Source organism: Ptychodera flava, chromosome 1, assembly GCF_041260155.1.
Source record: "Ptychodera flava strain L36383 chromosome 1, AS_Pfla_20210202, whole genome shotgun sequence".
Classification (NCBI taxonomy): Eukaryota; Metazoa; Hemichordata; class Enteropneusta; family Ptychoderidae; genus Ptychodera; species Ptychodera flava.
Genome location: NC_091928.1, coordinates 21063987 through 21091472, shown reverse-complemented (window position 1 = coordinate 21091472; position 27486 = coordinate 21063987). Strand labels below are relative to the sequence as shown.

The following is a 27486-nucleotide window of genomic DNA, read 5'->3' as shown; positions in this document are numbered from 1 at the left end:
AAACAATGTGAAAGTCAGCTACATATGTACAAGAAATATGGGCAATATCATCGGAGCCCATAACAACCACGTCCTACACAACGACAACAAACCAACCAAGTCATGTAACTGCCGCAAAAAAGAAGATTGCCCATTGTCCGGAAACTGTCTCACGCCCTCAGTAGTATACAAAGCCACCGTAAATACAAGCAATGATACAAAGCATCATATCGGACTCACAGACTCAGCTTTCAAAACAAGATATACGTATCAAAAATGTACTTGCAACACATCAAAACACAAGAACAGCACGGAACTCTAAAAATGCATATGGACCCTCAAGGACGGCAACACAAAATACAACGTCACATGGTCTATCATTGACAGAGCCCCGCCTTACTCAACCAAGACGAAACGTTGTAACCTCTGCATCACGGAGAAATTTCACATTATCAACTCAGACAAGTCAACCCTGCTAAACAAACGTACAGAATTTCTTTCGAAATCAGTGCATTGATTTGAATAGAAACATCCGGGATGTTAACGAGCCAGTGAACGATATGCTGACCGGTTTCCATGTTTACCCGGGCCAGTGAAGCCTTTCGATGTTTTCGACGTCAAAGTAGACGCTTAACGCTAGATGTAAAATATCCATGCGCGCACTGCTATTTTGACTTTCGTTAAAATCTGTTTGATGCTGGTCGATAATAGTAAAATTGTTTGAAAATGTCCTGCTTGTAACTAAATGTCATATAGAATTAACTGTGAAGAGGCATTATAATAAAAATATTATTGCCTGAATACATAGGTTTATGTGCCCTCGCAGCAGGAGACAAGTAGTACATGAGACGGTATAGACCACTTTGGAAGTTAGGGGGTCTTTTTTTCATCACCTAGGAGACGCACTTTATTTCACATGCTAGGGGGCCTCATTTGTAAATCTTCAGGGCCGTGGCATTCGGCTGTGTTCAAGTGCGGTGCGATCGAGTGTCAGTCTGAAGTCAGCTGGTTTCAGTGCAGCAGTGCCGACCACAATAACAATGGATGACGAGTTGGATAATCTCTCTCTCTCTTTCTCTGACAAGGTCTCAATTGGCTGCCGCATAACACTGTAAGTATTATTATCGATTTATTACGAGTGTGACGGTAGATCAGTCTGAGCATGCGTGAGGCTTACAACATTACGTCATTGTCTAAGCCTTTAGTCCCGCGCGCGGCCGGCCAGATTTGACAGATGTTATCGTTCACTGGCAGAGTTGCTTACAAATATAACAGATTGTTGACAGCACAAGATATGTTTATCCGACTAAGCTTTGAAATACCAGCATCACAAGAAACCATGCTATTAGCAAATAAAGGTATTATTAAAAAGACAACAGAGAAAAAAACGTTAAATTCAATTTGTGGTATGATTTATTTTATATATGCCATGCTCATTTCATGCAACCTAAAAAAATAAGTGTCTTCAAAAGACATTCATTTGACATATGAAGTTTCATGTAACACTTATATTACTGTCAGAGGCTGTGATTTGGCTTTCTTGCTCTCTGTATTTCTTGTCCGTTTACAGTACCAGCACTGCATTCTGAAAAATACAAATAATTGAGGAGTGTAACGTAGTCTTTCTTGTTTGACCAAAACCTGTAAACATTGTAATTTGATGAAAGAAATCTGTAATTATTTGAAAATGAGACAAAAGCAAGTTGGAAAATTGAAGCGAAGAAACCAAACGCATAAATAATTATGATCATTTATAAATAATGATTAAAATGGAGAGCCAACAACTCGCAGTATGCTGTTTACAAGGAGCTAGAAACGGAGGAGCACCATGTTTACATACACGATGGCGACAATGTACAGCTGTTGTGAAACAAATGAATTCTGTATGAATCCGTACTCACCAACAAAACGCATCTGTTGTTTAACATAGCAATACAAGGGTTACAGAACATAATAGCGATGTGTAAATAGACAGCACATTGACTTACATTTTGATCGGCTGGCAGGATAGACGCTTGACGGTTCCCATTTGCAGCGAGGTCTCTCCGAGTCTCCGCTGTGTGTCATATGAGAAAATATAGTCGGAATTTTTACTGCTTTTCGCGTCCACAAATTTTGAACTTTGTCTGTCCCTGATACTGTATACACGTTTTTGCGACACTATGATATCATTTGGGTGGTAATTCCATAGAAAGATCGCAAAATTGTCCATCAGATAACTCCCTGATCACAAATACACAGCCGACAACACTAAAATCTAAATTCACGCCGATTGAGCCTCTTGACATTCACGGAAGTGCTATCTATAAATCATTACGCGATCGATAAAATAGTTCCATTTTTAAACGCATGGACTTGACTCTATATCTGCACAAATCTGTTATATTTCATATTAAATATAGCAATCAATTTATTACATGAATAAAAATGGTTGATTTGAATGATAGAAAGACTACGAAGAGAGTAAAATTCTTTCAGTACGAAGAATCAATATCAATGCGCGAACTGAACTTGATGAACCCGTGACCTGAGAGTAAACATGATGGCTGCTCACAGCTGGGCCGGCAAAACAAAATGCGTTGGACATTGGCAAAATAGCATACTGGATTTTTGTTTAGCAGCTCGGGATCATGTAGTATCCTAAACCTAAAATGTGTGATCGGCAATAGCTCTGATGCTGAAAACATAGATAAAAGCCTTCACCTTAATCCATGTCATCAAATGGCTAGATTTTGTTAGGGACATCGCTGCTGGGAGACAGCAGACTACATGAAGGGCATCCTAAATCGACTGTACGGATCTTTTGCTCAGAGTTGTAATACGACCGCAGTCACATGCTGTGCTTGAAGGCATAGAGAAAGATAGATAGAGTGGCAACGGGTATTGTTTAAGGCGTGAAGCAGTTACGTAACCCATCCATGTTCGCCTCGCCTCAGGTTGCTCTCGCCTCTCTTTTCCGAAGAGTGCCGACCATGAATCCTTCGGTAACTTTCGGATTTTTGCCAATTGTTAAGCGAAAGTATGTTCGGCAAAGTTTGTGTTGTTGTTGTCGTGTGGTGCTGAGCAGAATTGACGTAATGGCGAAAACGGGAGTGTTTTGAGCTTCAGGAAAATGAGTTGTACCGTTTTAAAAATTCCTCTCATATTTTTATGAATGTATAGTGAGTGTATTTGAACCAAATTTGAAAGTCTTTTATCGATACTGTCTGGTTTTACTCAATGGTTTCCGGTCAGTCATACCGTCTTTTACACGTGCGTCAAGGAAGGACATGTTTATGAAACTGCTGGCGTGTTATGTTTTGATTGGCGTGAAGCAGTGTTTCTGGCCTGAGAGCTCACAAAGTAACTATGGTTGCTACGCGACTGGCAGTACGATGCCATCTCGTCGTATTTTTCGCATAATCTCGTGTAATTATCAACCACAAACAAAGCATCCAAAAAGTTTAACACCTTTGAAGCTCATTTTAATATGAAAAGCCAATAGTCTACCGAGACGACCATGGAACAAAAGGCATGCAAGTGTTGCCACTCTGTCTATATGTTTCTCTGTGTTGAAGGTAACGGCTCCTTGCTTTAGACATTGAATGCATTGACATTAACTTGTCTGTTTCTTAAAATGAAAACATCTCCTCTGTCGACATTTGTAAGGTACAAATTTGCGGTATTAATTAAAAGTCTACGACCTGTCCTTGCTGCTCATTTACAAAGAGGTGTACGTACAGATAAACGTAATTTAACAACTTTTCGTTTGAAACTACATTATAATTTTGGTGTGAAAATATTATGAGAAACTACAGGGCTAGACTTGCAAGACAGACAAGTCCCTGTTTTAATAATTTGTTTTCCGAAAAATTCTGCTGTTGATCAAACCATGATTTACCCAATCAAATTAAATGACATACATAGTTAATGTCACTACACATGCAATACCCATCCTAAAATAGCAATGTTGCTAAGTTTTATCGATTTTTAGGAGCAGATTTGTGTTTACACTTTAATTAATAATAGGTTCATTGGGTTAAATAAATGAACATAAATGAAAGATAAATTTTGCATTGCTTGAATATGACCGGTCACACACTGTACTGCCTGGTAATGAAATAACGTTACTTCATATTTGCAGCAATAATAAAGGAATCAGTCAAACAGGCAGAGACATTTCAGGTATATATCACCAGAGTTATCATCGACATGCACTGTACAAGCAGACTGGCATGGCAAAAAAAAATACTAAGTCATGGATTGGTATATTTCTGGTATACCAGTCTTCAACTTGACCATACATAGTAGAAGAGGTACATAATAGGTACTACCTATTTCCTACCTAAAATAAACTGGTACATGTTAGGTATACCTGAGTTATACCTGATTACTGAGGTACAGCTTTGGTACACTGTGTCAAAAATCGACCTTGAAAATAGGTACTCATCTGGTATACCAGGAGTATACCATAAGTGATTTGGTATACCTCTGGTATACCAAAGCTATACATTTTGTGGCGAGAATTTGGTAAGGGTTGTGTCTTTGTTAACTTAGCTTCATTAAGTAATATTAGAATAAGTCAAAATGTTCATCGAAAAGACGTGCTTCGTGTACATATTAAGTTGCTGGTCGCTTCCTCGCAGTAATCATTAAGTTTTTCCAGCGCAGACAGCGAAAACAAGGAGTGAACCGGTGCACTGTAGTATATTCGCTTGTAGTTGATTTTCTGTGTGTTGATTTTTGTGGGTTTTTTTTGTGTAAGTGTGTGTGTCGTGCGGGGGTTGTCTGATGACATTGTTTTATGCTCATAATGCTGCCTGCATGTGATAAAATTGACGTAAACTCCTTCTTTTTGGAGGAATGTCTGTCTTATATGTAATTTTCAATCTAATTTTATTTGTACAGAATCTAACCATGGACGCCGAGTGGGATGACCTGTCGCTGACAGATTCCCAGTTGGATACAGTGTTTGCCGCCGTCGACGCTGCTGCAGACCAACAATATGAAAATAATGTGAGTATGTGTTTATTTATCTACTGACGCATTCCCTTGTGCGTTGTGGTTGATTTTCTGAACCTGTGTTTGTCGGACAGGGTTACCCGATGTGTCGAAGTGACATTGTTGTGCTCACAATGCTGTCTACAGGTGATAACATTTTTCGAATTTCTGATTAACGTCTGTTCAGTGTGCGTACGTTCATGGACACTGTCACTGAGTTGTGCAGTGTGACCTAGATCAAGTGTTTGATCTCATAATGCTGCCTGCATGTGATAAAATTGACGTAAACTCCTTTCTTTCGAGGAACGTCGGTCTTATGTGTATTTTTTATTTAATTGTATTTGTACAGAATGTAACCATGGATGTCGAGTGGGAAGAGATGTCTCTGACAGATTCCCAGTTGGATACCATGTTTGCCGCCGCCGCCGCTGCCGCTGTAGACCAACACTATGAAAATAATGTGAGTAGTGTTTATTTATCTAATGACGTATTCCCTTGTGCGTTATGGTCGATTTTGTGCATGTGTTTGACAGGCAGGGTTGCCTGATGTGTCGAAGTGACATTGTTATGCTCACAATGCTGTGTACAGGTGATAAAATTGTTTCGAATTTCTGATTAACGTTTTTTCAGTGTGCGTACGTTCATGGACACACTGAGTAGTGTAGTGTGACCTAGATCTAGTGTTTGTAAACACTACATAGACGTGTCAACATATCAATTGAAGACATAACATCGCTCAGTTATGAAATGTTCTCTGGCATGTTTGATGTTGCCCCTCGCTCCCCCCAAGCTGTCTGTGATTTCCAATATAAATATAAAACAATTATTTCTTTAAACAATGGTAGAAATTTGTAATTTTATATTCTCCCTCTGATGGGGTGAGATTAACACAGTTATTTCCCCCCCTGAATCTTTGCATATAAAAATGCACAGAACATTAACAGGAGTCTTGCCTGTATAGAGATAGATATGTACACTGAGGTACTACACTGTTGATTGTATGTCTATCTATGGATTCAACAATTATGTGGTGACCTGCTGATATTTAAGATAAACCGGTGTTCAGTCCAACCGTTCAGAGTAAACACAATATTCTTTGTTCTATTTATTCTTTATCAGTATTTTGTGTGTGTCTCTTTTTCATAAGAGAGGTCGCAGTATACAAATATTTTATTTATATATTTATTTTTTATTTTTTATTTTTTTTTGACTCATTCATATTGTACTGATTGTAATTACCTTTATCCCCTCTTTAGGACCTCAATGACTCTGTATGTGTGGATGATGATGATGATGATGATGATGATGATGATGAAGATAAAGTGGTCAATCGAGATCAATTGCGGTAAGTTATAATTTTCTACTTGCTCATTTCAAGTGATAGAAAAAGAGTAAACTGTATTTCTTGACTACTGTATGTCCTGTATGTTGTGAACAATATAGTAATGTTTTAAAAAAAAGTTTTCATTCATGGTGCACCATTTCTGTAAAATTATTATTTTTCTTACTTTTGTTTTATTTTTATTTTATAGACAAACAACAGCTAAGCCAAAGAAGCAATACATCAGGCTGAGGAAAAATCTTGTTATGGTCAAGACAGCGTGAAATTTTCCTTGGGAAGAAGAAACCAACAGCAGTGAAGAAAACGGTACTGTGGGGTCAACATCAACATTAACTGGTAGTAGTAGTAGTAGTAGTAGTTGTAATAGCAGCAGTAGTTATAACTCTCATAGCAGTGATAGTCATAGTTGTCATGATAGTGATAGTACTGATAGTCATAGTAATAGCTCTAGCTCTCAAAGCAAAGATATTTATAGTTGTAATAGTGATCATAGCCAATTCACAGAAAACGGAGATAATATTGCCACACAGGATTTCAATGTAAAATTAAAAGACCTCCTACACTCCTACATTCCTCATTCCCCCTCAAATATTCAAGATACTCAGCCTTCATCCAATTCTTCTGTCCCCATGAATACCCGAGAATTTAATACCAAATGGCAGGCCCTCCTCTCAAATAATCATCCGCCTTCCACACAAAGTTCTTGCCCCCATCACATCCAACATGTCAGATTGGCGGGGGGGGGGGGGGGTCAACGGATGACCTGCCGTCAGAAGATTCACCATCAGATGAAGACAGCAGCGCAAAGTATTACAGCATCATACGTGTCCGTGAACGACAAGTGAAGAAATTCAATGCTACAGCTCATGACTACGAGATACAATTCAATGACATCCAACTGGTGCGTGGTTTCGTGCAAGTGATGGTAGTACTACAAGATGTGTTTGAGAGTATTATTAGCCGACTCACCCATGGCATCTCTCCCAGGGACAGAGTACGAATTACACTGGAAAGTCCGTCCCTTCCCTATCAAATCTGTTTACCTTTTTCCCCTGTTCAAGAACTGACTGTGGACAGAGTGTTGGGTGAAATTGAACGTGTACTGCAGTCCTATGAAGAATTCACCCTAGATGAGAATGTTTCTATCAACTTCATTCATGTGCACATGCCTGTTGGGGCGTGAAAGAAGTGGGGATGGATACCTGTCAACATAGCCCGTCGCCTCAAACTGATGAAAAGTATCATTCGCATCACTAATACCGATGAATTATGCTGTGCACGAGCGATAGTGACAGCAGCAACCCACATCAACCGTCACAGTGATCCGGGATGGAACTCTGTGCGACAGGGACGACAAGAGCAGACAATACGTGCATCCGAACTCATTGCCAAAGCAGGTATTTCATCAGGGCCATGTGGACATGAAGAACTTGACAAATTACAAGCTGTCCTTCCATCGTATCGAATCCATGTTATTTCAGATGAGACGTCGGGTTCACTTGCTTATCTGGGAAAGGCCGCCGCTGAACACAATATTTACCTGTACCATCATAACAATCACTATGATGTCATCACGTCAATGCCCGCATTTCTACAGAGAAACTATTACTGTCACCATTGTCACAAAGGGTACCAAAAAAGCATGATTACATCTGTGAAGTTTTCTGCAAATGTTGCTGTGTTCCATCTGTATGTCCAGCAACAGATAAGCAGGACTACTGCCAAGATTGTAATCGCTACTTTCGAGGTCAACAATGCTTCAACAACCATAAAACACCTGGTCCCCTCGCTCAATATGCAACATGTCCAGTCATTCGTCGCTGCAAGTTGTGTGGTGTAACCATCAATTGGGAAAACAGAAAGAAAGATAATGACCACAATTGTGGTGCAAAATACTGCAGACTATGTAGACTGTACCAAGACAGTGACCATTTATGCTACATCCAACCAATCCATGTTAAAAGAAAGAAGAAGTCCGCCAGAGATAGTATTCATGACGATGATGTTGACTTATTCGACTTTGAAGCTGAAGAAGGAAACAAAGAGGGCAGTGAAGAAGAGATGAAGTACTATTTCTTTGATTTTGAATGTACCCAAGATGGGGGCGTCCATGTACCCAACTTGTGCATTGTCCATTCCGAGTCATGTTCAGAGCAGATGTTCTATGGTCCTAACACCAAGCAAGAGTTTTGCGATTGGGCACTCACAGAAGGAAACGCCGTCAGTACTTTCATCGCACACAATCTGCAAGGTTATGACGGACAATTCGTACTGCAATACTGCCATGAAAACAACGTTCAACCTGAAGTTATCATCAATGGAACCAAAATCATGTGCATCTTCATCCCCAACTTAAACATCAAGTTCATTGACTCTTATAATTTCCTACCTGTGGCTTTGGCTCAACTTCCTGACATGTTTGAGCTGAATGAACTGCACAAAGGCTACTTCCCCCATTTCTTCAATACAGCAGAGAATAAAGATTACATTGGTCCCCTCCCAGATTCCAGATACTACGGCCCCGATGGTATGAAACAGCATGCGAGAGAGAAATTCCTAAAGTGGTATGAAGACGAAAGATTGAAAAACCGCCCTTTCAACCTGAGACAAGAGCTCGAAGACTACTGCAGAAGTGATGTAGACATCCTGAGGAGAAGTTGTTTGAAATTTCAAGACATGTTCAAACAACAGAATGGTGTGGATCCGTTCAGAGATTGTGTGACCATCGCATCAGCCTGCAATGTCGTTTTACGTAAGAATTTTCTCAATAAAGATACCAACGGGGTCATTCCAGACCATCGGTACATCCATCGAAGAAATCAATCTATCATTGCATTGCAGTGGTAAGAATGGATTACATTCAAGAATGATGTTAACATCCAAAACTTCAACAATGGAGGTGAGAAGAAAATTGACCGCTATTGGGTAGATGGTTATGACGAAGAAAGCACACAGTATATGAGATACACGGTTGCTACTACCATGGCTGTCCTTGATGCTATGAAGACCATGACATTGTCAACACTAAAGTAGAGAAGACGATGGCAGACCTTTACCAAAGTACCCAAGATAAGATGCGATTTCTACGTTGCCATGGCTTTAGAGTGATCGAAAAGTGGGAGTGTGACTTCAAGAAAGAAATTCATGAAAACCAAGAACTGCAAGAATTCATCAAGTCACTTGACCTACAGGAGCCCCTTCATCCACGAGATGCATTCTTTGGCGGTAGAACCTATGCCATTACACTATACCACGAATGTGTTGATGATGAAGAAATTCATTACGTGGATTTCACAAGCCTCTACCCTACGTTAACAAGTACCGTAAGTACCCTATCAAACATCCAGTAGTCCGCACCAAGAACATTGTACTCCCTGTTCAATTATACTTTGGTCTGGCGAAATGTCGAGTTCTGCATCCTCGAAAACTCTACTTTCCTGTTCTCCCCCTCCGAGTGGAAAAGAAGCTGATGTTTCCCCTTTGCAGAAGTTGTGCAGACACCAAACAACAGTCACCATGTGAGCATAATGACGAACAGCGGTCCTTTGTGGGAACTTGGACAACACCTGAATTAGCCAAAGCTGTCAAGAAGGGGTACAAGATCGTCAAAGTGTTTGAGGTATGGCACTACAGAGAGAGAGAAGTGTACAACACAGAATCGCACACAGGTGAGCTCTTTACTGATTACATCAACACTTTCTTAAAGTTGAAACAAGAGAGTAGTGGTTGGCCTTCATGGTGTCAGACAGAAGATGACCAAGATCGGAACATCCATGAATACTTTGACAGAGAGGGAATCCTTCTTGACAAGACGAAGATTCACCAAAATCCAGGCCAACGAGCATTGGCAAACTAATGCTGAATTCTATGTGGGGCAAGTTTGCACAACCGGCAACTTTCCACAGCTGCAGTACATCAAAGAACCTGCAGAACTCTTCCGCCTGCTTACAAGTGAACAACACATTGTCAACAACTTGTCTTTCGTCAATGACGACATGGTTGCTGTTCAACATACGCTTCGGAATGAATTTGTCGAGGGGGCTGTCAACACCAATGTTGTCATCGCTGCATTCACCACTGCCTATGCTCGTCTGAAGTTGTACGATCTCCTTGAAGCCATTGGTGAACGGGTCTTGTACTTCGACACTGATTCAGTCATATTTGTCAGCAAACCAGACCAGTACAAACCACCTCTTGGTGATTACTTGGGTGATCTCACCAATGAACTGGATCCTCCCAACAATTTCATCACCAAGTTCGTGTCAGGGGGAGCTAAAAACTACGCCTTCTGTCTAGCACAGCCCGACAGGAAAGGTAACACCACTCTGTGTAAAGTCGGGGGAATCACCCTAAATTACCGCAACAGCTTAGACGTCAACTTTGATGCCATCACTCATCTTGTCACCACCTGTCTAACATCAACCATCACCGTAAATGACCCTGTCAAAATCCCACGTGTTGGATGTAATGTAGTATCTAAAAGCAAAAGTAAAAAGTATGCCCCAGTTTATGATAAAAGAGCTCTGATTGGAAATTACAAAACTCTTCCCTACGGTTACTAAACTGTACATTGTATTTGAAATACCCCCCCCCCCCTCCAAGAAATATCAATTAATGAATGTCACTAAATATTTTGCAAATGTTTTCTAGTATTTCAAAACATTGTGTTATCAAACTAGTTTTGAATGCTTTGTCAGAAAAAGGTATTGTCTTTTGCAATTCAAGAGGTTTTAAAGATCTCATTTAAAGAAAATTTTAAGAATTGTAAATGTTTATACTTAGGCATGAACTCATTGTATTTTAGTATTGCATTTCAAGTTGTTTTAGGAGGATAATGTAAAGAATTTTAGTGAAGCTGTTTTCACAATGCTCGTGTCTTTCAGCAATTTATGAATCTATTGTATAAATCCTATTCAAAACAAAAAACAAAAAAAAATGTCAAACTTGCAATCTTGTATACAGGTAGTTTTGGCAATTTAAAGAAAAAAAGAAATCTGATCATTCTGTTTATTAAAGTTGTAAATTTCATTCATTTTTAAAGTCTTGAAATGTATGTGTTTGAATTTTTGAGAAAAGAAGTTTTGAAATGAAATTTTGCAAGTGAAAGAGATAAGAATGTACATTTTACCCCATGAAACTTTAGATATTGACTTTGGATTTGTTTTCGGATTTTTTTTTGAGAGAGAGAGTTCAAATAATCTGTAGATCTCAACTTTCATCCTTAAAAACTTTTTATATGTGAACCAAACAAAAGTTCCTGATTAATTTTTTTGTAAAGTAATAAACTAACATCAATTGACTTTATTTTATATGATTCAGAGGCTGGTTTGAATTTATTTGTGAGTGTTTATGTGTAAACATTTGTTGAGTGAGGAAGTATGTTTGTGAGTGTGTGTGTGTGTGTGTGTGTGTGTGTGTGTGTGTGTGTGTGTGTCCCCTTGCCCCGAAGGCCAAAAAGTGGGCCCTACTGCCCCGAGGGCCACCTAGGAAGATCGGTCTTTGACGATGAATGAGATCACACTTTCCCTGTTTATGGACTCCCTCCACCCGTCTTGACCCTTTGAAGGCCCCTCAGCCCCTCGTCCTTATTTTGCCCTCCCTCTGTCAAGAAATGAGAACATCCTTTCTAGTATAAGCTCGTACCATTTTAGAGTAAGGATCATTTGACGTGATGGGTCTCATTCTGCAAACACTCTTGAAGCTGATCATCAATAATTGAGATTTTTCCAATCCTATGTTCTTCCTGTATTTGTGTGTGCTACCATACATCATCTATGATAAATTTTTCAAAAGGAAGCCAGTCTCATGTTATGAAAACATTGATCTGAGTGGAGAGATTGACTGAAAGGAAATCAACCGAAAAAGTCCCTCATGGTGAAGATCAAGTTGGTCAACTTGGTATACCATGCCACGAATGCAAAAGAACTGTCCTTACCCTGATTGTCATGCAAAACATCTCATAAGACTGGCAAATCATCTCACACAAGTGCATAATATTGAAGATAAAGTTGAAAGACAGAGATTTTTGAAACTGGCCAGACAATCTGACACTCATCAATTGATGTGCCAGTTGATACGAATCGTTCTTCTACTGTCTGAACAACATCAATCAAGTCAATCATGGATGCAAGACTACAACATTCATTAACTGCTCTCATATGCGGACCCACTCAGTATGGCAAAACCGAATTCGTCAAACGACTGCTGAAGGAACGGGAAACTATGATTTTTCCATCTCCTGAGCGTATTGCCTGGTGCTATGGAGAATACCAACCTGCCTATACAGAACTGGCTGCCCTTATCCCTAGCATTCATTTTGTTGAAGGCATTCCTGAAGAGTTGGACAGTATGTTTTCCCCCCACCAATCCAACTTATTGATTATTGATGATCTGATGTCAGAAACTGGAAATGACAAGAGAATTACCAATCTGTTCACCAAAGATTCTCATCATCGTAATCTCTCTGTCATGCTTATCTTACAAAATCTGTTTTATCAAGACAGAGAGACTCGAACTATGAGTCTGAATTCACATTATCTGGTCTTGTTTAAAAATCCAAGAGATGGATCACAGATCACTCACTTAGCCAAACAGATGTACCCAGGACACACCCGTTTCATCCAAGAAGCTTTCACCGATGCCTCCCGTGAACCCTATGGTTATCTCCTCATTGACCTGAAACCCAACACACCGGAAGTCCTTCGCCTGTGCACAAACATCTCTCCAGGAGAGACTGCCTTTGTCTACGTCAGGAAAACATTAAATAGACATGATGAGATGAAATGCCATCATTTCATCATGTCTCAGCAAATGAGAAAACATGCTCATTTTCTCTCTGTGTTAGCAAAGGGCAATCCAAAGCAACAGAGGGGGATCATCGAGGGAGCCAGTAACGATTTAATCCATTGCCTCTGTGAATGTTGTCTGAACATTCTTCGGGGAAGTGTTCCACTGTCATCTGCTCAAAAGAAGAAATTGAGCAAATACAAACATCATCTTCGCACACTGTCAAATAAAAAGGTTTCAACATCAAAGAAGAAGAAGATACTTGTGCAAAAGGGTGGATTTCTCTCGGCCGTCCTAGGGCCTGTGCTGTCTGTGTTGGGAAGTCTCCTCTTTAAGTGAATTGTCACCATGCCCATGGAACATGCCAAGAAGATGGCACTTGTGCCACAGGAATTACTAGATACCATACAACTACAGCAGAATCAAACAACAAACCCCGTGACAAAGATGCTGTCCTCTCTGGATAGGGAGATGCAACAAATCTTGGAAAGAATAGACATCACCGATGATGAAAAGGCAGGCAGGGCTTAAATTGATAAAAGGAAGGAACCTGTTCAAATCAGCATCCTCCCCTCTGAAACTTCAACGGGTACCACTACCGCTGTGTCTTCTTCAGGGTCTCCTTTAGCTAAGGGCACAGAAGAGGAAGGCATAGACAAACCAAAGCCCTCGGATAGTGTGGAGCAGGATGTGATGGAAAGTGTGCCAAAATCCCTCCGACGAAAATCACACTTGCTCCTTCAGAAAGTGAAACAGCATGAATCCGTGGATTGGTGAGAAAGGGGAATTAACGTACGATGGTAATCCCTTACCTGGAACTCATATGGTAGACCTCATCAATGACACCTTACGTCAGAGGAAAACTTTCCCTCCTAGAGGGTGGCAACAATTTGCCTGAGTGCTGTCTGACATGAATGTACCACAAGATCTGATTGGCAACAAGGAAAGATGGAACTGGATTCAGTCTCAGCGAAAATCAAAAGGATTGTTTCAGCCAAGAGGTGATGATGAAGAAGGTGATGATGGAGTGTTTGCTGGACAATCATCCGCCAAAAAGAAAAAGATAAGGAGGGAGATACGTCCTGTCATTTCAACCGCTGCAAGACCACGGCATCAATCATCCATGACAGGGAATTGGCTCAACTTATAAAACATCACTCGACAATTTGATGATAGTCATTCCAAAGGAGACCTCTGTCATGGAGTGTTGTCCACCTTCTCTATCCCTTGGCGATGTCCTCAAATGGGTGAGGTGCCTCTGTGCTTGCTGTTCTGGATCCATAGTCATCAAACATGAAACCTGTGACCAAATTGACGGACTTGGATCAGCACCTAAGCCAGGTGTATTACGATCCAAGTCATTCCGCAAGTTTTGGAGGAATCGATGCTGTTTACCGTGCTGCAAAAGAGAAGGGAATAAAGACCACCCGTCAGAAAGTGAGAGAATGGATGCAACATCAGGATACTTACAATACACAAACCAGTGAGGTGGAAGTTTCCAAGGGCTAGAGTAATTGTCGGTGGAATGGATCTACAGTGGCAAGCTGATCTTGCTGATGTCAGTTCACTAGCAAAATACAATTCAGGGTTCCAACACATCCTCACCTGCATTGACATTTTATCCGAGTATGCCTGGGCCATTCCCTTGAAAGACAAACGAGGGGTCACTTTGGTGGCAGCGTTTCAACAGATTTTGAAGACTGGACGAAAACCAGAAAACTACAAACGGATCAAGGCAAAGAATTCGTGAACCACCTATTTCAGAAATTTCTGAAGAGTCAAGACATTCATTTTTTCACCACCGGAAATGAAACGAAAGCTTCTGTGGTTGAGCGTTTCAATCATACCCTGAAAACTAAAATGTGGAAGTACTTTACCAGAAACAACACCCTAAGCTACCTATCGGTGCTTCCTCAGCTAATGCAATTTTACAACAACACTTGGCATCGCAGCATCAAGAGAAAACCAGCGTCTGTCAACAAGACTAATGAAAAAGAGGTGTGGGGTAATCTGTACAGTGACTTTGAACAGAAAACGGTGAAATTCAAATTCAGTGTGGGAGAACAAGTGAGAATCAACAAAACTAAACGTATGTTCAAGAAATGTTATCTGCCAAATTGGACAGAAGAAATCTTCACTGTGTCAAAAAGGATGTCCAGTCGACCACCTCTTTACAAGCTGAAAGATTTTGATGAAGAGGAATTAGAAGGTACTTTCTATGAACAAGAGCTACAAAAAGTTGTCAAGAAAGAGGACGACGTCTTCAGAGTAGAAAAAAAATACTCAAAACAAGAAAGAGAAAGGGCAAGACTGAATATCTGGTCAAGTGGTATGGTTGGCCATCCAAATTCAATAGTTGGGTCAGGGATCTGACAAAACTATAAGAGGGATGACTCTGTTTTGAGAGTCACAGTCTGACCGCCCACTTTCATCATGGCTGAACATCCGTTTTTCATGACAGTACCGAGCAATGCATCCATGGACGTTTTCCAAGACAATGCAGTGACAGGCTAAACTGTGAAATTACCCAAACACATTTCTCTGCGGGGCAACTGGAAAGTGGCCTTGATGGACATACACTACCCTTTCTCTTGGTACAATGTGGTCGAGGGCAGAAACTTGCTGGCGTACGAAATTCAAAAACACTTGTCAAAATACCTGCAGGTTACTACGACGATTTTGGAAGTATACTGGCCACTCTGAGAGAGCAAGGTTTACCCGACAACGTCCAGTTGACTTTCGACCCGGTGTCAAGAAAAGTAACCGCTGATGTGAGTGAGGGTACCAGCCTCTACTTTCTACCTGGTCTGGCTGAAATCTTGGGATTTTATCCCAATACCATCTTGAGGCAGAAGAACGATGCACCTTTCATGTTCAGTGCTCGAAACCTCTCTTCTCTGTATGTGTATTCCGACCTAGTGGACGACCAGTTTGTTGGAGATACCTTTGCACCCCTGTTGAGAATAGAAAATGTGGAAGGGATCCATGGACAGATGATAACCGCACCTTCCACACGCCATACTTTCTCCCCCTGAGAAACCGTGAATTTGATACGGTAGAAGTCTACATAAGAGACGACATAGGTCAGAAAGTGCCATTTCAAGGTGGGAAAGTGATCGTGACACTAGCCTTCAGAAAACGACGCCCTACACTACTGTAGCCTAAACCATGCCGTATAGACGTAAAATCTATGAAAGCAATCCGGCCTCATACAAGAAGTTTTATTTGGATCAGGTGGTAAATGGAGCATCGTTTCAGGGGGCAGCCGTACAGAGAGGATATGGCTTGGTCGGTATTTTGGGAGGCCTCTTCCGTGCAGCCACACCCCTGCTCAAACAAGGTGCCAAAGTCTCAGGGAGACAGATGTTGAAAACGGGACTCAACATTGCTCGTGATGCACTCAGTGGACGTAACATCAAACACTCGGCAAAACGACGATTGGTGGAAGCCGGGAAACAGTTAATGGCAGGCAGGGGTTCCAGATACTCAGTTTCCCAAGGCGGTGGTATAAAATGTAAAACTCCGAAACGAAGAGTCATTTCCTCCAAAGCCAAGCGAAAGAGAAGATCTCCTGACATTTTTGACTAACATGGCATTTCTTCACGAACACTCCTGCGAGTGTACCAAGAGTGAACTTGACTTGTTGCCAGTTCCTCCAACGCAGACCAGTGTGGAAGAGGGACAATGGGTAGAAGTGCATCCCCTGACCCACATTGTGGAATCTGGACCCATCGAATTTGTGATTTCGGGTTCAGGGGAAGACTACATCGATCTATCCTCGTCACTCCTTCTGATCAAGGCCAAGATTACAAAAGTTGATGGTACTAACCTCGGTGCAGATGCAGCAGTGGATCCCGTCAACTTGTGGCTCCATTCACTGTTCAGCCAGGTGGATGTACACCTCAATGGCAAAATGATATCCAACCCTTCCCCTACTTACCCCTACAGAGCCATGTTGGAGACCTTGTTGAATTATGGTAAGGAGGCCAAAGACACCCATATTGGTTCAACCCTATTCTTCAAGGACTATCACTTGAAAATGGATGAAGTGGACCCCACTAAAGAAGGTGGAGAAGTGAACAAGGGACTAAAAAACTGACATGCCTTCACGTCGGGCAGTCAAGTTTTCGATATGGTAGGACCCATCCATTCGTATCTCTTCTTTCAGCCCAAGTATCTAATGAATGGTGTCGAATTACGTCTCAAACTCAATAGAAGCAAGAATGCCTTCTCCCTTGTGAGCTCTGCACAAAATCAAGGCTTCAAAGCTGTAGTCACTGAAGCCACAGTACTGATCAGGAAAATAAAACTCAGTCCATCGGTACAGCTGGGTCATGCAGAAGCTTTAAAGCAGGGACCGTCCAAGTATCCCATTCATCGTTGTGTGATGAAGGTTCTGTCTATTCCTGGAGGCACCATGTCCTTCAACAAAGACCACATCTTTCTGGGACAGCTACCGAAATGTGTGGTCTTGGGTCTGGTGGACAACGATGCCTTCAATGGTTCATACAAGAAAAATCCTTTCAACTTCAAACATTACGACATGACGTCGCTGGTCCTTAATGTCAGTGGAAAGCAAGTTCCGAGCAAACCCCTGAAAGTGGACTTCACCAAAGCTGATGGTCAATCATTTATCAAGGCCTACTATTGCCTGTTTACTGGGACTAATAAAATAGGCAGGAATGAAGGAATCAACATCAATCGCTATAAATACGATAATGGATACACACTGTTTGCATTTGATCTCACACCGGACTTGTCTGCCGACGGAGGACATTTGAACCTGGTCAAAGAAGGCAACCTGGGCATCGAACTACAGTTCAGACAAGTCCTGCCAAATACTGTGAATTTACTGGTGTATGGCGAACTGGATAACATCATTGAAATCGACAGAGACCGCAACGTTCTCTTTGATTACTGAAGTTGATTCATCGACTCCAGTGAAAAATGGACACGTTAAAGTTGAAAGAGATCTTGAGTACAGATCGATACACTGCATCATCTTTTGGCGGGGTGGAACATACCAGACCGATTGCCTAAGACCAGACTAAAGTCCTATCCTGCTGCTTTTGTGGCCAATGTGGACCCAAGTACCCAACCAGGGAAACACTGGGTGGCTTTCTACTTTGCCGATAGCAACCGTGGGGAATATTTGATTCGTAGGGACGTCCACCCAACAGGACACCTGCAAGGCATTCCTCAACAGGAACTCTCTCGACTGGATCCATAACAGACAAAGGCTCCAGGAACCTCTTTCTTCAGTGTGTGGACAATACGTCCTTTACTATCTGCTACACACTACGTCCTTTACTATCTGCTACATCGTTGCCGAAGATGGTCCATGTCGAACATTGTGAAGCAGTTTACGGAGGACTTGACTTTTAATGACTTTCTCGTGAATGATTTCATTGAAAAATTGACTGGTGTTGATTTTGACATTTATGATGTTAACTTTTTACAGACTCGTTCGACTTAGAAGTCATATTCATTACATTGTTACTAGTTCTTGTGTTGGCTTTCCTGTTGGTGTTCAAGAAATTTTCAAACTTGTTCAATTGAAAATACAAAGCATGTGCGTCTGGTTTTTTTTTCCTCTCTCAAGGATGATGGGTATAAAGGGGGAGGGGGAGGGGAGGGGCAATCAATCATACTCATTCATAAAACAATCATACTTCGCTAGCTCACAAAGAGTATAGACGGACAAGATATTGGTTTTTCATTTTAAACAATAACAGTAAATTTTATTTTCTCACAGTTAACAAAATTAAACAAGGCAAAAAACATGAAACACAACACTTTTTATTGCAAGTGTCTTTCAGTGTCCTTGGCAAACTTGTAATGTCCAAAGAAAAAACACATTCATAAATTGAAGGAAATTGAAATGATTAGCTGCTTGCAGAACTAACTGTGGAACAAACTGCGGTGATCATGTCGTTGCACAAGACCATTCCATACATAGACAGACTGTCCGATAGAGCTTCAAAACATCTTTCAGGGTCTTCACTCCAGCGGTAGTACAACAACTCCAACAGGTCATCAAGATCAAGTAATCCAAGGGGGGCATTATGATCCAGGGTGATGTAACACAGTTCAGCCATGGCAAGAATAGACTTCTGCACAGCCAGCATGTTGATTCGTTTGGCAGCATCCGTAAAGTTTTTGCTGATGACTTCTTGTTGACCTGCTGGGGTATCGCCATAGTACAGGCACTCGTGATCTCTCTGAGATGGGTAGTCTTCTCCACACCCCTCACAGTTTTCGTTGATGATAGCATTGACTTGGTCCAGGATAAACTTGGCGTAGACATATTTTGCCACTCTTCTCGCTACTTTCCTGTCCAAGTCATTTGGCATATCGCTGAAGGAAGGCTCTGAAAAAGGGATGAAAGACGGGTCTGTGAGTACCAGGTCAATTGCACGTCAGTGTCTTGGCAGCCTCATCGATACTCTGTGCAAAACTTTTCAATCGACTCCACTGATCCAAATTCAAATTGATGCCCTTCTTTGTTGGTATCAGTTCTCCAGTGTCAGGTTTCTTGAAGAATTCACGTATCCCCACGTACACATTTCCCTTGAACATCTGTACACTCACTATCCGAGCTGTCACGCAGAAGAAATCTGAATTGTCTCTCACCTGCTTGACTTGTGGTGCCAGGCTTGGAAGGTGGAGGGACCAAAGCAGCTGCTGATGGCTGACTGGACAGAGTCTTATGAGGCAGGGGCACTTCCTGAGAAGGCTCTGGCAAGTCAGGGCTCTTCCTCCCTGGAACATCAGCATACCTCTCATCTTGGTCAGAGACAGTGGGCATTGTCCACACACTGGTGTTAGTCTTAACGTTGAAGTAGTACGGCAGTTCTGCCTTCACTGAATAACACTTGCGCCATCCCTCTTCCAGTAGTCTTGGTGACAGTATTGGAGTTGCCATTGTTATGAAGAGTTGTGTTGTTGTTGTTGTTGAGGGTGGGACTTCCAGAACAAGACTGGCCCTTAGATGGCCCTCTCAGAACTTATATACCCTCATTTTTGCATATATTAAGCAACTAACCAATCAGGAAAGCACATTGCTATCCCAATATCCCTTGCGGCATTTAAATGAACCAATGGGAGAAGCTAGTTAATGAGGCCCCCTAGCATGTGAAATAAAGTCAAAAAAGACCCCTTAACTTCCAAAGTGGTCTATACCGTCTCATGTACTACTGAGACAATTTGCCCTCCTGGCGTCGGGCAAATTGTCACCTGCTCTCGGGCACCTAAGCCCATGTATTCAGGCAATAATATATTATATATATATATATATATATATATATGTGTGTGTGTGTGTGTGTGTGTGTGTGTGTGTGTGTATGTGTGTGTGTGTGTGCTAAACTAATAATACCGAAATGCACCAGTCCGTGGTCATCAAATATGAGTCTCATAGTTTCAATAAACATTTAACAATCTTTCTCTCATTAAGGCAATAAAGGCACTGTTATTTTGTATTTATGATCAAAGCTATGTGACCACAAAATGGCTGTTAAATGATTTTTGATTATTTACATTCTATAACCTTATGTAGAATCAAGTTTTTATCACACACATAGACCAAGTCATTCCTATAATATGACGTCACACTAGAGGTATATGACTAAGATGAATCCAAATTCCACATGTCGTGGACATGAGACCCGGACTACTATTAGAAGTTTACAAAAAAGTCTGCTGTTCAGAACTTATTTTCGAATTCCTGAAACGCAAATTGGGACAGTAATGAAGCATACGAAAATAAGGAGTATTCAAATATGTGTAAAATAAAAAATAACCGTCGATACTTGAATTTTTATGACTTTGTATTTCCTCTTGTTGATTTGCGATGAAACGTTTGATTTCTACACCACTGACTTTTTAATACGCTATGTTACCGACATTTCAAGTACCAATCATACCAGCAGCAGTAAGAATATTTTCTGAAGCAAACTTGACTGGTTTAACATCACAATCAATGCTGCCGCGGCAGTCAACGAGTCGAGCTGAGGAAGCGAAGAATGTTCATCAATTCTGACAGCAACGACGATACTCCGGACTGGAGACACATCAGAAGAAATGCTATTTTATTTTGCAAGAGCGACGAGTTCACAAGGTTATCAGTGCATTAAAGGTGCAAGCGATTGTTTTGTCCTCGCTTCTTGTGCATCAGGTTTCCTGTATTGTACCTTGTTGTTGAACTTCCGTCATCTCGCGTCTGAGCTTCGGTTGCTCGTAGTCTTTCCGATTGAGTCAGAGCCGAACATTGATCTTCATTATATTTAAACAAGCTCATTTTATTCGTAAAATATCAAACATACAATTGATAATTTCGTTAAACATAATAGTTGGTAATTTTCAAAATTTCATACAAACTTTGCAGAGCAGAATACTTTGAATGATGTTCAAATATTGACAAAAACAACACGTTCTCCGGTAGCCGCGGCTTAGTGTGGCGACATCCTGCTTGCATGTCAAAAAATTATGAATGAATTTTTACTCAAATTTATGTTATAGTATTTATCAAACAAAAACCTTGCATTAAAAAATCTATAGTCTTTCCCATTTCCGCTTGATTCACACAGAAAAAACCACGCGAGAGACATTATTATCCATTAGAGCGGCTCCGGCATGCTCGAAGTTAACCTCGACATGTGGATCTGGGCGCAGTTAAGTCAGCTGTGACCCAGCCACGGCCGCATGACACAAGCGCATGAATGCTCGCAAAATAGTCCCTCTCGTTCTTTCCCAGAAATTATCATTCCTGATAAACCGGGTCCATGCATGTGATAAATATATAATCACCGTATTCCTCACTCGTGTGTCTGCGTCGCGGACTCTTGATTCCAGTGTAGCGAAGAAGAATATACAACGACACGTTAAATGACAACGAGATTATTGAAACTTATCAGCGTAATAATCTGTGCTTTTTTACTCTCCACAGATGCAGCTTTTGTAGTTTTCTATACACCACCTACCAAAGGTTTAACAACTCGTATTTCACTTCTTATTGATGACTCGATAGGAAAATTCTTGTCTTCCGTCAGAAGTCCCAAACACTTTGTTGTTTTGGATTCGCTCCATTCCAGAGTCTTTAATGCTTCACCAACATAATGGACCACCCCACGATCCACACCAGATGTAAGAATTAGAGTTTGTTGTTTATTTGAAAATATCTACAAAGAAAGAGACAAGCTGCAATAAATGTACCCGTAAGATCGAAATTACCCCACTTACTTTTGCAGCAGTGAAGGAGATATTTTGAAGAGAAATTTCGACAATAGAATTTGTCATTGGAAGTGACTAAATTGAAGTCAATATGAAGTGCATCAAAACAGAAATGCTTGTTCCAAAGCCCAGTCCTTGACTGGTGCCCATCTTTCATTGTATTGTAAACTAGTAGACATTAGTAAGAGTATGGGCACAGGGTTATGTCCTTTTATCAAGTTGGACAGAATTAGATATGTCATAACCTGGTTCTTGAAATGTTAAAATTCAACTAATCTGCAATAAACTGGTCCAGGCATATCTGAGTAATTGCTCTTAATATAAAATAGTCAGAATGCCAGATGAGAACTAAAAGTGTCCACTTATTCAGTACAAAAAAGACTTCCTATAATTAGCTATTGATACTGCTAAATGACTTTCTTGATTGTCAAATATTTGTATGATCAACATCTGCTGCAAGCGTCATTAGGTAAGTGCAGTCATTCAAGATAGATCATTCATTACAAGCAGTGTTTCCCTGTATAGAGGCTCAACATTACTGCAGAAAACAATGGAATTGTTCCATATCATGGCGTTTAAACTGTGTAGCCAATCTGGGCTGCCACCCTAATTATGAAAGGACATAAAATTAGACAAGTAATAATTAATCGACAGGATGTAGCTCAACGCTTTTAAACAACTGAAAGATCAACATCATTACCATGTTTCATCAAATTTGATGAAGGTTTTGTATGCAAATTAGAAATTAATTAGCATGATACTAATAAACATCATTATACAAAGTTAAAGTAACAAGGAGGATCTGCGCATGCGTCAGCCTAGCTAACCTCGTGGAAGACGGCTCCAGAAAATAGCTAGAAATTCACCCTGAGGAAGATAGTCGAGGATAAAGAAAATGCCACAAAGAAATCCGAGAAGTACTGAAGGGACCGGAAAGGACGGAAGAAAGGTCAGAAGAGTTAATGAAATGCTCACAACAGACCAAGAGCGAGCCGACCTCCAGGACCAAATCATCTAAGATGGCGACCTCCAACGTGCAATGCAGCTGCCATGCAAGGAACGATCGGACATTACGATGAAACTGCTATTCTCTATCAACGCAACCATTGCAATGAAGACAATGCTCGAAGAAACTAACAAAAAGGTGGAGGACTTAGAACACTCGCTCAATCAAGTATACGAACGTGTAGAGGATATCGAAACTCACTCGGGAAATCGAACCAAAGAAATAAACGACCTAAGAAGCAAAGTACAGCAGCTAGAAAAACGGATGGAAGACGGTGAGGCAAGGAACGAAGATCTTGAAAACAGAAGCAGAAGAATCAACATCAACTTCATGAGCTTTCCTGAAGGAATAGAGAAAAGGGATCGTAACGGGTCATGCTCGAACTTTATACAGCATTTCATCACGAGCCATATGAAAGTGAAAGGGATTACCGGGCGTATGGCCATACAACGCGCACACAGAGTGCCAATGCAACCACTACGTACGGGAAAACCGAGACCCATAAAAGTCGCCTTTGTGGATGCCAATATAGCCAGAACAGTGCTATTTGCTGCTCCGGGATGCCTGAGAAGAAGCAAATCGAAGGGAAAGAGATCTTTGTCACCAACGATGTCAGCAGGAAAATCCTGGATGAAAGAAAACGGCTGATGGCGTACCGGATACAGTACCAATCTGAAAACCCGGGCAGAAAAAGCTATATCGCATGGAAAGTTCCCGCTACTTGTATGATAGAGACCGAGGACGGTCGGATGAAGCCAGTCACAGTGAAAGACATTACAGGGTAATACGATCCATAACATTGTGTATAAATGACGTAACTGTCTAGCTGTACCGTATTACACGTACACAGACACAGCCGCTGGAAGTGTGACACTTCCAGAGGCCCTGATACAACCTCAGGGTAAAATAAGGTTAACACAGTGATAAATGGAGCCGTCCATGTAGCAGATCAGTACCTTTGAGCTCAGTCTTTGTATTTTATAGTTCCTTTTTTTCCGCTTTTGACTTAGTTTTTTTGTTTTTTGTTTTTTTTTTTTCATTATTACTTTATGTTTGCTCTTTTGATAGTATCTTTGAAAAAATGGGTACCAATGTCTTTTTACTGTGTACAAACAAGGACCATAGTACGGACATAATATGGACACACAATTATCGTTATTGACTTTCAACACAAGGGGACTCAGAGATTTCAAAAAAAGGAAAAAAATAGCTAACTGGATAAATGATAAAAATATTGATGTTATTTATCTCCCAGGAACACATAGCACTCCGGCAGACGAACCGTTTTGGGCCTCCCAATTCAGGGGCAGGTGCTGGTTTTCAGATGGCTCTAACGACAGTAGGGGTGTAATGATTCTTGTAAGAAATACAGGTCTAACAATCACTAATATAACACGGGATGATGAAGGGAGGTTATTAATGCTCCAGACTGAACTTGATGGGTCCCCATGCATTCTTATCAATACTTATGCCCCAAACAAAGAATCGGAGCATCATCACTATTTAAGGAATGTTGGTAATAGACTCACAGATCAAATTCCAGACCCGGACTGTACCATTATTTGGGGAGGGGATTTTAATTTTACTTTAAACAATGACCTTGACAGGTCGTACAGCAACTCTCGGCCATGGAAAAAATCGCTAGACATTTTTGATGATATACAGGAGCAATTTAGTTTAGTGGACATCTGGCGTGTAAGAAATGAAAACAAGCGACATTATACATGGCGAAGGAGACGCCCCTTTATTCAACAAAGTAGAATAGACTTTTTTATCATTTCAGATGAATTACAGAATGTAACCCACAAAATAGAAATTATACCGGGCTTGGGCTCAGATCATTCTGCAGTATTCCTGAAGCTGCAAAACAAGTATCAAAAGCAGGGCCCAGCCTACTGGAGATTCAATTCGACCTTGGCAAAGGACCCCAATTATAGTGATTTACTAAAAGATCAAATTAAGACATGGATAGAAGAATATAAAGACATTCAGGACAAAAGAATTTTATGGGACTTGATTAAGTACAATATTCGCGATTTTTCAATGAAATATAGTAAAGAAAAGGCAAAAGAGAGGAGACAAAATCTTGCTCAGGTGGAAGATAGGGTCAAACGTGCTCAGCTGAAGTGTTCCCAAGACCCAAACGAAGCAAATTATGTGGAATTAGAACAACTTCAACGCGAGTTGGAGGAGTATCATGACTACAGGACAGAGGGATCAATAGTAAGATCTCGAGCAAAATGGTACGAAAAATGGGAAAAAAATAACAGGTACTTTCTGGGTCTGGAAAGATCTAACAAAAAGAAGTCATCTATTAAACAACTCCGTAAAGGGGAAAATTTGACCTTAACTGAACCTTAAGATATTCTCAACGAAATCAAAACTTTCTATTCAACTCTCTATGCTGAAGAAACTGCAAGAGATCAGCAAAATGACACCCTTCTTAATAGCATAGAGACCCCTCAGCTCAATGAGGCAATGCAAACAACTTGTGAGGGACTGTTGAGCCCTGGAGAAGTATTTAATATGATGTCCTCAATGAAGCAAAACAAAAGCCCAGGTAATGACGGCATTACTATAGAATTCTACAGGGCTTTCTGGCCATTGGTTGGTAAGCTACTGGTAGATTCATTAAATTATGCATTTGAACACGGGGAATTCTCTGTCTCACAGAGACAGAGCATGATCACATTAATAGAAAAAACTGGACGGGACCGTTTGATGCTTAAAAACTGGCGCCCAATTTCTTTGATGAATGTAGACATTAAAATAGCCTAAAAATGCTTAGAAATGCTTAGCAAAGCGGCTTGAGAAAGTTTTACCGGAGTTAATTGGTCTAACTCAAGCAGCGTTCGTAAAGGGCCGTAACATCAATGATTATGTAAGGCTCATAGACGAAATTTATCAGTATACCAGAGAAACCAACATAGGAGCATTACTTTTTGCCATAGACTTTGAAAAGGCATTTGATACTGTGAGCTGGTCCTATTTATTCAAAGTTTTGCAGAAGTTTAACTTTGGCCAAAACTTCCAACATTGGATAAGTGTGTTGTACACTAACAGTGAAAGCTGTGTAATGAACGGAGGATTCAGCACAGGCTATTTCAAATTAGGAAGGGGGGGGGGGGGTAAGGCAGGGAGATCCATTGTCTCCTATGCTTTTTATTCTCGTTTTGGAAACTCTCCTGGTTTCAATCCGGTCAAACAAAGACATCACTGGCATCACCATAATAGGGGAAGAAATTAAGGATGCTGCTTTTGCAGACGACATGACTTGTTTTGTGTCTGATACAGAGTCTGCCGGGGTGCTATTCAATTTGTTAAACAAATTTCATGAATGCTCAGGCCTGAAAATCAACATGGATAAAACGCAAGGGGTATGGCTGGGAAAGTGGAGGGACAGGAAAGACAATATGATTGGGGTCAATTGGCCCGCGGAGCCTATCAAGATAGTAGGAATTTATTTCTCATACAATAAAGATGTTAAACAGAAAAATGTAAGAAAAGCAGTGGATACTTTGAAAACTGTTCTCAACTCATGGAAGAGCAGAAAGCTATCATTATTTGGCAAAGTCCAACTGATAAAACTAGCATAAAGAATTGTAACATTTTAAGGAAAATACCCAATAAAATTCTTTAAATTTAAAAAAAAAAAAAGTTAAAGTAACATGACTTAAACATCTACAAAGTTTAAATAAATTTGATGAAATATTTATTAACATATCAGCTTAATTACGAAAAATCATTAAATATGCAAATCAGCAAATTATTTGACAGGATATGGCTAAATGTATTTTCATGCTACTACAACATTTTGAGATCAACATCTGTATCAAATCCCATCAAAATTGCTGCAGTATTTCTAGACATATCACACTAATTATGAAAGTTCATTAAATATGCAAATTGACAATTAATTGACATGATATTGTTTAATGTCTTTAGACACTTATAAAACGCTGTGTGCTTAATATCTGTACCAAGTTTCATCGAATTTGCTGCAATATCCCCAGACATATCGCTGTAATTACAGATATTTATTAAATATGCAAATTAGCCACTACACTCAGAGATGAACATTTATACAAGGTTTCATGAAATTTGCCGCAAAATTTCTAAATATCACTTTAATTACGAATATATATCAAATATGCAAATTAGCTAT

At 40.5% G+C, this 27486-nt stretch overlaps 1 protein-coding gene across 1 annotated transcript in view; it reads right to left on the bottom strand.

Annotated features, from left to right (window-relative positions):
- Positions 1 to 27486, bottom strand: part of LOC139143469 (transient receptor potential cation channel subfamily M member 1-like) — a 112233-nt gene that overhangs the window by 38323 nt on the left and 46424 nt on the right. The window contains exon 10 of the mRNA XM_070713811.1: positions 22066 to 22263. Within this exon, the coding sequence (XP_070569912.1) occupies positions 22066 to 22263 (198 nt within the window). The remainder of the gene's footprint in view (positions 1 to 22065; positions 22264 to 27486) is intronic.